Here is a 9,570-nt window from a genome sequence, read left to right as displayed (position 1 = left end):
CAAAAGAAAAGCACTCCATACGTGCATGCATTACTTTTTACCCTATTTTTTTCTTTTTCGTGGGCGTTTCCCACACTTCCCTGTAGGATTAGGATCGATTTCCTTAGATAGACGGATGGTGTGCTCTACGCCCATAGCGATGCCTAAGGGATCACTCGAGCCACCGACCAAAGGCCCTGGGATTGATGACCTTTCGCCTTTTGGTCTGAAGGCTTGGGAACCTGAAGCATCATCGAGTCTAGATGCATTAGTAAGTCAAACCTCATGCATCCATATTAGAAATACCTTAGGATAGAGTCAACCTTACCTAACTAGGAACATTAGGCACGAGGGGAGGGATTCCACCCTTCTTTCCTTATTTTTCCTATTGCTTTTTGTATCATTTAATTGCTACAACGTGTTATGTGTTAAACTAACATTTCCTTGTTTTCTTGCCTTTTGCATCCACAAACACTAGAAAATAAGAGTTCTGGCATGATACTCTTTTAGAACCAACCCTCTTAGATAGGTTATTGCACGTTTAAATTCCAATAAATTGCATTTGTAGATTGATAAGTGCACATCATTTTAAGCCTACCCTGGCATATAAAGGGTTCCTTAGGTCATGTTTCATTTCAAATTGTATATTTGATTACTTTGATAAATTGGCATCATGCATAAACCTTAGAAGAAATGCCACTTAGGGAATCCCATGTTAGGAATAAGCCACCTTATGTCTCGGATACGTAATCCAATGAGACTTGCACGTTTATATTTCTTGTACCATCCAAAGGGGTAGTGCACAAGGTAAAGTAGGATCTGATCTTTCCCATGATAATCGAGCAACTTTTGCACATTAGAATATGAGCATCTAACAATCATCTTTTGGCTGGCAAAGTCTACACAAGAATGCCGGCTCACACGGTCAGCCATGACTACGTCAAAAAATATTTATCTGCCATTGCAAAAATGAAGAACCTTTCTCTAAGCGATCAGCGTAATTTTTACCAACAAGCAAACGTCCATTGCGTGTATTGTGACGAAGGGTACTCTCAATCAGGCTTTCCAGACAAAAAATTGGACGTTCATAACTCATGGCTATTTTTTCCGTGGCACAGATGGTTCCTTTATTTCTTTGAAAGAATTTGTAAAAACTTGCTCGATGATGACACGTTTACTTTGCCATTTTGGCAATGGGACGATTCTTCAGGCATGCAAATTCCACCCATGTTTAACGACAGCAAATTTTCCTTATGCGATTGCTTGCGCAACCCAAAACACTTGCCTCCTAAAGTGGTGGATTTAGCTTACAATTACAAAAGCACCGATTCGGGCATCGACCCAAGACTCAAATCCAGTACAATTGTTGCACAATGTACACTCAAATGATCACTCACTCGTCCACGGCTCCGCTTTTCTTCGGACAGCCACTGTTGGGGGGTGGTGATCCCGATCCAGGAGCTGGTTCCATAGAAACTGAACCCCACAATAATGTGCACGATTGGGTTGGCGACCCTTCCCAGCCTAACAACGAGGACATGGGCGTCTTATATGCAGCCGGCCGAGACCCTATATTCTATGCTCACCATGCCAACGTTGATAGAATGTGGTACATTTATGACAATGTTTTGAAACGCAAAAATATTAAAGACCCAGATTGGTTAAATTCCTCTTTTATTTTCTTCAACGAGGCGGCGAGACCCGTTAGAGTGACGGTTAAAGATTCCACAAACCTGGCCAAGCTTGGATATACCTATCCTGACTTGCCACTTTCTTGGTTAGATTGTAAGCCAAAAGCGCATAGAAAGGGCCTGAACCTGACAAAGGTGTCCGCACCTAAGGCTAGTGAAGTGCTACCAATAAAATTAGAGAAACCCATCAGCTTCGTGGTTGAGCGGCCTAAGAAGTCAGGGGGTGGACAAGAGAAATCAGAGGCAGAAGAGGTGCTGAAGATTAAGGGAATCGAATTTGATAAAGGAGAAACTGTGGTATTCGATGTGTTTGTGAACGAAGACGATACGAGTAAGTGTAATCCGTGCAAGGCTAAGTCTCTAGGAAGCTTCCGCACCTTGGCCCACGGACATGGCAAGAAATCTACCACTTCCCGTAGTTTTGCGATTTCAGAGGTGTTGGAGGAATTGGGAGCTGATGATTTTGACAGCATTTTGGTCACTTTGGTCCCCAGAAGAGGTGTTGTGACCATAGGTGGTATCGAAATTACCTTTGTTCCTAAACCTTAAATGCATTAATAGCATTGCAAATACTACGTGTACAATGTTGTGTGTTTGTGTAATATTGTAATCAATCGCAAGTACTACAAACTTTGAGAAGATGTTTTACTAAATAATTTCAACAACGATAACTGGTGTCCTCGTAAACTTTCAATAGACCTTTACAATTGACTTTCAATTGGGGGTCTAAATTCATCATTCCTAACTCTATCTCTCTCTCCCGCTTTTTGTGGGAATAGCAACACTAGTATCACATTAAAGAAAGAAAGGGCCGACTTTGGAAACGAGGGCCCTTTCTTTCTTTTCCTGGTTCAGGGCCGACTTACTTCGTTCGGGCCGATGGAAAAGATTTTGGATGGAAAATGACTACAAGAAATTGTCTTCTTCTTCATGCCAACGGCTCTTTGTGCAGTTGCTCAATGGGCTTGGGTTTACCATTTTAGCAAACAAATTATTTGCTTGACTACTACACATGTGAACAAATCCTAATAGAATTTTCTTTTTGTTTGTGATGGATGGAAGAAATCTTAAAAAGCTTTGTAAAATAATCTTGCTTGCGATTATATATAATTAACAAACCCCTCATTGCTTCCTAGAGTTTCAATTTATTTAATTTTGCCAGTTGTTTGGGAATTACAGAGAGAATTTTGAAATGCTTACCAGGAGTAAGGACATTAAAAATATATGTTTATATATTCGGCCTTTAGCTTTAGCAAGGCAACCAGATCGTGGGGATGGCTTAGGATTTGTGTGGGCTCATATACGTGCAGCCCGTATTCCCTCCACCTAGTTGTGAGATTGTAAGCTGACTAGATGAAGTAAGTTTGCCCTAAACCGGCAAAAGAAAGAAAAGGCCCTCATTTTCAAAGATGGCCCTCTAGTGTAGAACCTCTAAAAAGAATTAGGAATGACAGTGGATCAACTATCTCCTTCAAAATCTCTCTTAATAAATCTTAATTTTAACATGCTTATCTAAGTGTGCGTTTGATAAAATAGAAGTTTGAAAACTGAAATCTAAAATTTGAAATTTGAAAACTGAAATCTGAATCCATTAAATTATTGAATTGTTAAGTACTAAATCTAATACATTTAAGTGTATATCACATTCAGTGATAAGTGAATAGTTTGTCACTTAATTTTGAGAGCAAGTTTTGCCTAGAAAATTCAGTGTCATCTAATTAATTCAGATGTTTAATTTTTGGTTATCAAACAGTCTGAATATGTTAAGATCTGAATCCATTAAATTTAGGTGCTGAATTAAGTTATCAAACAAGACCTAATACTGTCTATGGTTGTTTTCTTAGGGTTCGTTTGGATTGTTTTCTTGGGTCTCTTCCCGCTGAGTAGAAGGAGCCCATGTCCTCTTCATGAGATTCATTAGGGTCGCCAGTCCAACGGCGCACATTCGTATGAGGACTAGTTTCAATTGAACCATCCCCTGGATCAGAGGTTTCACCAGCACGAAACGCTTTTCCGAAAAAACCGCATGGAGTTGTGGACTGAGCAACCATTTGCCTGTACATGTGGCAAAGATGGTTTCTTATCACTTTTATGGTATTATCCGTTGAATCGGTGCCTTCCCAGCACATATCAATAACTGTATTTAGGTGAGTGGGGTTGCGTTTGCTATCATAGAGTGGGGATGGGGAGTCTTTGAAAATGGCTGGCAGAAACATCGCAGGTGGGTTATCCCAGTTCCAAAAGGGAAGTGCAAAAGTATCGTCATTGATCAGGTTTTGGCAGATCTTCTCGAAGAAATACAAGTACCATCTGTGAAAGGGAAAGAAAAGCCATGAGCCGTGAACGTCCAATAGAAGTTTAGAATCTGCATAGCCATTTTGATAGTATCCACCGTTCCAATATGCACAATGCGCCTTTGCTTGTGCAGTGAAACTACGTGGATCATCCGAACTTAGATTCTTCATTTTCTCTATGGCCTTCTTGTACTTTTTCAAATAAGTCGACTAGGTGCGCCGCAGGTCTAGTTGCGATGACAGAAGGAGCAGTAGGAACAAAATCAGTGATATCCGCAGCCGTGGCCGAGGGTGGACAATAGTCGATTTCTTTGTTGTCGGGGTCACTGGCATCGTGACAGGCTGTGAATGTTGGAGATAGTGGTGCTGCAAAGGCTGATGGATTGCCACCAAAAGTAGAGGCACCATAGAGCCCTCCTCCAATGTCCAATGCCAAGTAGCACATTTCTTCTATCAAGCTTCAGTAAAGAAGTTTCTCCATTTTTGGAGCCTGCAGTGTCATGATCACTGGAGTTTTGGTCACCTTTTGTGGCATTGCATGTAAGTTTTGGGCCTGTTTTGCGATTTGGGTGAGTGGATTTTGCAAGTGAGATGAAATGAGCTATGGCGAAGGAATAGGCAAGGTTGGAGGAGAGAGTTGGCATGGTAAGAGAAGCCATGACTTAGATATTGAGCAAGTTATGCTGTGTGTATTGTGCATCCTGTGTTGCATCAACCTATGCTTTATATAGTGGACTTGAGCTTGGTAGCTTGATCAGATTTACGTAAAAACCTATCATATCTAATTGGTAGATTCATGAAACTAAGCTTCAAGGTTTATAAATTTTTGGGTCTTTAGGGTTATACAATTTTCTATACACGAGAAAGTTGGCAATTAAAAATCGAATTACATCTTAAACGTGAATATATAGTACCAATGTTAATTTGCTCTTTTGCACACTGTTGTTGTGTCGCATCCAGGGCCCCATGCCTTGTTGCATTTTTCTACTGGCTGTTTACATAGGGGACATGGAATGGTGGGATCAATACCCATTGAGGCAGAAACCTAGTAGCCTAGTACTGTATTTGGCTGGCGTCATGGCAATACCCCCTACCTAGGGTATCCAAACAATGTCCAAAATGAAAGTGATTTTTACTCGGAATATATTGGAAATTAGTTAAATTTTTAGATTTAAATCTTAACAACAACATATAATCTACAAGTTGTTGTGCCATGTTTGATAGGACTTTAGCTTGTAATTGGATTTTTAGTTTGATATGTTTTTATCTTTTGTAACAAGTATATTCGTAGGGAACTTTTATATAAACATTCATCAATGTCAATGATATTGGTACACCAAGAATAAAGGTACTCTTTTCTAAAATTTATCAGAATACTTTTCCACTCAAAATAGTTAGGAAAAAATGATGATGTCACTATTTGTTATACAAGTCATAATGAAATATTCATTTATTTTTTAAATTTGTATATATAATCATTATTTAGATGTTAGAATAGAATAAAATTTGCACAAAATTGACTTCGTTTCCTTGAATTATTTTACAGAGCATAACATGTTATTATGCTTGTTTTTTTTTATTTTTATTTTTGGTATGCTATATGTGTGTCCATAAATGAGTTGAAATTTTCACTTCAAAGAATAATTGAGAGTTTTTATCAAAATATTTTAATCTTAATATTTGGTTAATTCCACCATACTTACATAAGTACATATGTATATGTATGTATACATATGTATGGATACACACACATATATATTTATTTCAAAATTTTGTATAATTAGCAGCATAAACAATAAATTACATGAAATCAGACATTCATATTCTCTATCTATCCTACTTATACTGTTTATCTGAAATTCATGTGAATTCTTATATACCCACTTGTTCATGAGAAAGGTGTCTAAAATCGGACCATATCTTATACGTGAAACAATTTCTAATTTTGCTACAAAAATTCCAGCGAATTATTCTTAACTAGATTGCTCCTTTGTACTCTGTAGCGTAGCATTTAAGGCCGCATGTTTTCTTGTATTTCTCTTAATTATCTACCCATTTCACTTTCTTTATCAAAGAATCTGAGCCTTTCCTCCCAGTTGAGAATTAACTTGGCAAAGGTTGAGAAAACTTTATCAGTCAGACCTTGAATATTAGCATAAAGATTTGTAGCAGTATAATTGGATGATTCTATACTTGTAGTCTATGACCACTTCAAATGCATGTGGAAGATGACTGGCAAGAACTGAATTAGCTATCTTAGCTTTTGTTTTGAACCAGCGTTGTTCAGTTACCAGGAAGAACTAAAAGTACAAAGAAAAAATGCGCCTATAGTAGAAGTTCAATTAATCTGGTCAGTGAAATAATTATATGCATGAAATCTGGGTTGTAATTGGATTTCTTTTATTTCGAGAACACCTTTTTTTTCCCTAAACAAATTCTATTTTTTTCAAATAATGAGAAAAAACAACAAATTCTCTTAAGCTTCATTTGGATTGAGAGATTCGATGAAAAATTTTAAATCATCTTAAATCGTTCTAATTGTTTAGATTATTTAAGATGTATTTGAACTTGTGAATCACAAAGTATTATAGTGTTTAAAATGTGTTTTGATAATTGGTTTATTATAAATTCAAATGCTTCTTAAATAATTTAAACAACTACAACGATTTGGGTAAATTTTAAATCTTTCGTCAAATTCCTCTGGTCCAAACTAAATAATACATTTGTACAGTTTTCTGAGATATAGGCATTGAGTGTGGATTAGGGAATTTTCCAAAAGATATAGCTTCGGTTGCTATTCTCTTATCAATAAAATATGGACATAAAAACAAAAAGGGAACAAAATTGCGCTTCAGAAGAACGCTGGAAAATACTCTCCCTTTGTTCGTACAGTCTAATAATACTTGAAAACTGTCCTCAAGGTGTCCTAGACTTTTATTATCTAAAGCATTCTTCTCCTAAAATCTGTGTTATTATTAAGTTCAAAACAACACAAAATGAGTAAAAATTTGTTATGCTTTTCCTCTTTTTATTTTCCCTAGCTATGTATGTATGTACAGCAAAATAAATGTAAGGAAAAAAAAGGGGCCGGAAAAGTACCGTTATTAATATTTTGAGCAACTCCAAGGACGTCTCAATAAATTCAGACATTTGAATAAGGATCAGAAAGGAAAACGTTCACATTAATGTTTGCGTGTTTGAAATGAAAATAAAACTAATCACGAAACTGAATCACTATCAGATCAGATAGATGTATCACGCATTCGCATGAATTTAGAATAATCCTTATATAAAGATATATTAATAAAAAATAAAATTTAAACTATTGACCTTTCGTCCCAAAATTAATGTGATGACTAACTCTAGAAGAGAGTTGGTTAAATGAAAATAGAATTGACTAGACTATATTCAAAGTTAACTGAAGTTGGCCGCCACAAATTAAATTGCATCGAGTGGACATATGGTACAATCAAGATTGAAGAAGTATGCGTAGTATTGAAGGCACGATTCCCACCTGAAAAGTGGGGTGTACGTGTCATTTCATTTCCGGACTAATTAAATCAATAATTCAACTGCCGCATTACTGTATTTTTGCCCCAATTCACTCTTTGACATTTCAATGTGCAACTCAATTGGCACTAGAACATCAATTTTCCTGGCTACAGTCCTATGTTGTTTTTTCTTTCTGAAAATATGACAAGGGATTCTTTTAAAGTCTGCTAAGGACTGTTATTAGGAGTTTTCTAAGATAAATATTACTCCCTTCATTCCAATTATTTAGTCATTTTTTCAAAATTTAATTTTTTAAAAACAGTAATTTGATTGTGATGTTTGTACCTTTCTTTCTAATTTTACCTCTATAAATTTAAAATTTAAATTTGAATGGTAATATGAACATAATTAGAAAGAATGGCTATATTGGAAATAAAAACTAAAAGATATTTTGACTTTTTCATCTTGACAAATGTTTTGGAACATCCCAAAATGAAATGAATAATATTTTCAATGGGACGGAAGGAGCACTGCTTCTGCTTATTAATATCCTCTTTTGTCTAAAAAGTGAAGTATGATGCTCTATCAAATCTAAAGTAATTACTAGAACCTTTGCACTTATTTAAATTATCTTAGAATGAAATTAAGTGTTTGAGAGCAATCACCTTTTCCTCTCTCTCTCTCTCTCATATTTATTTCTTTTTTTTAAATAAGAGAGTGAAATTTAAGAAGTAGAAAGAGAGCAAAGGAGAACTGAAACCACTGCCTCTAACTCTTGAAATTTCAATTTTTCCTCACGAGGAATCACCTTTCACCAAGAGGATTTTCGACTAAAAGTGTCACTCTTTCAGTCTTTCCCGAGCATTTTAATGTACCAAAACTACATTCTTCTATATAGGATTACACACAATTGAATGGCACAAAGGGATAAAAATGACGGTCGTAATCTCCACGATGACTCTCGTTATCTTGCTATTTCATTAGTTTTTTCTTTTGAACCTAAATTAAAATCCTAATCTTTGCTTAGCCCCAATTCAACGAGCCAATTTAAGATAATATCTATTCTCTCGAGTCTTGATTTTCACATTATTGCTGCAAATCCAACATTTCCTCGGTTGACGAACTAAAGTTAATGCTACATTTCAAGTACCCAAGATCCTTAATTTTATGTTGTAGGAAACAAAACCAGATTTTTTGTAAAGATATGATGGCTGATATAAAAAAGACGATAGCATCAGAAAAGGGCCACCGATTGGTTTTGGGACAAAAAGGTCGTTGATCATCAAGAATAATAAATAACCAACTAGTAAAAGAACTTTTAATTGGGTGTAGGTCAGGAATGAAATCTCTTTCCAGCACGGTCAGAAATGAAATTGCGTCTAATTCTTTCCAGCACGGTTTGTGTGCCGTGCATCTAATTCTTTCCGGCACGATTTCTGTAGGAAATTCATTGGGCTCTTACCAGTGGGCCTCTTTCCTATCCAAATCAATTTGTACAAGATTATTGGTGGACTTTGAGATTTGGACATTGTTAGATTGTCCAAGCCCAAGGATACAGTGCTTCTGGAACGGTTCAAAATTAACAAGCTCAACCCTTGATATATCTGCAAGAATGCCCTACCCTTGATATATGTGCAACAAAGCCCGTGTTTCGGAAATTTTCTGATGGTCCATTAGACCCAATAAGGCAGTAACCGCAGATTTTTAAGGCAAACATTGAGAAATTATGCACCATTATACGAATCCGTAGGATGAACTATATGATGTATGCAATACATCATATAGTACTTAGCCCTTTTTTTTTTTCCCAAAAGCGGCAAATGACTTAGCCCATTTGAATTGCTATTTTCTAGAATTTTTGTAAAAAAATGTGTTGTAGTAATGTAATGTGTGTAAGATAAAATGTGATTGAAAAATTTATTCATAAGCAACATAAAATTTTTTTTTTTATAAAAATGGCAATCCAAATAAAGTTACTTTTTTTTTCTTAATATCAAGTAACCTTATTTTATTCTAAATAAGGTTACTTAATATACCACATGATATACAAAGGACTAAACCTACAATAGATCGAAATTGTCAGAGTCCCGTATTCATTCTTCCTCTTTATTTTT

The 9,570-nt window shown here is 36.0% G+C and overlaps 1 protein-coding gene and 1 pseudogene across 1 annotated transcript; one reads left to right on the top strand and one right to left on the bottom strand.

Moving 5' to 3' along the window:
- Nucleotides 1-1,352: 1,352 nt before the first annotated feature.
- Nucleotides 1,353-2,219, top strand: LOC113755224 (polyphenol oxidase, chloroplastic-like). Its single transcript, XM_027299276.1, has one exon. The coding sequence runs from the start codon at nucleotides 1,353-1,355 to the stop codon at nucleotides 2,217-2,219; it is 867 nt and encodes a 288-aa protein (XP_027155077.1).
- Nucleotides 2,220-3,496: 1,277 nt separating this feature from the next.
- On the bottom strand, nucleotides 3,497-4,409 carry LOC113755223 (annotated as a pseudogene).
- Nucleotides 4,410-9,570: the final 5,161 nt, after the last annotated feature.

This window comes from Coffea eugenioides, unplaced genomic scaffold, assembly GCF_003713205.1.
Source record: "Coffea eugenioides isolate CCC68of unplaced genomic scaffold, Ceug_1.0 ScVebR1_1315;HRSCAF=2143, whole genome shotgun sequence".
NCBI classification, from domain to species: Eukaryota; Viridiplantae; Streptophyta; class Magnoliopsida; order Gentianales; family Rubiaceae; genus Coffea; species Coffea eugenioides.
This window is presented reverse-complemented; position numbering and strand designations above follow the sequence as displayed.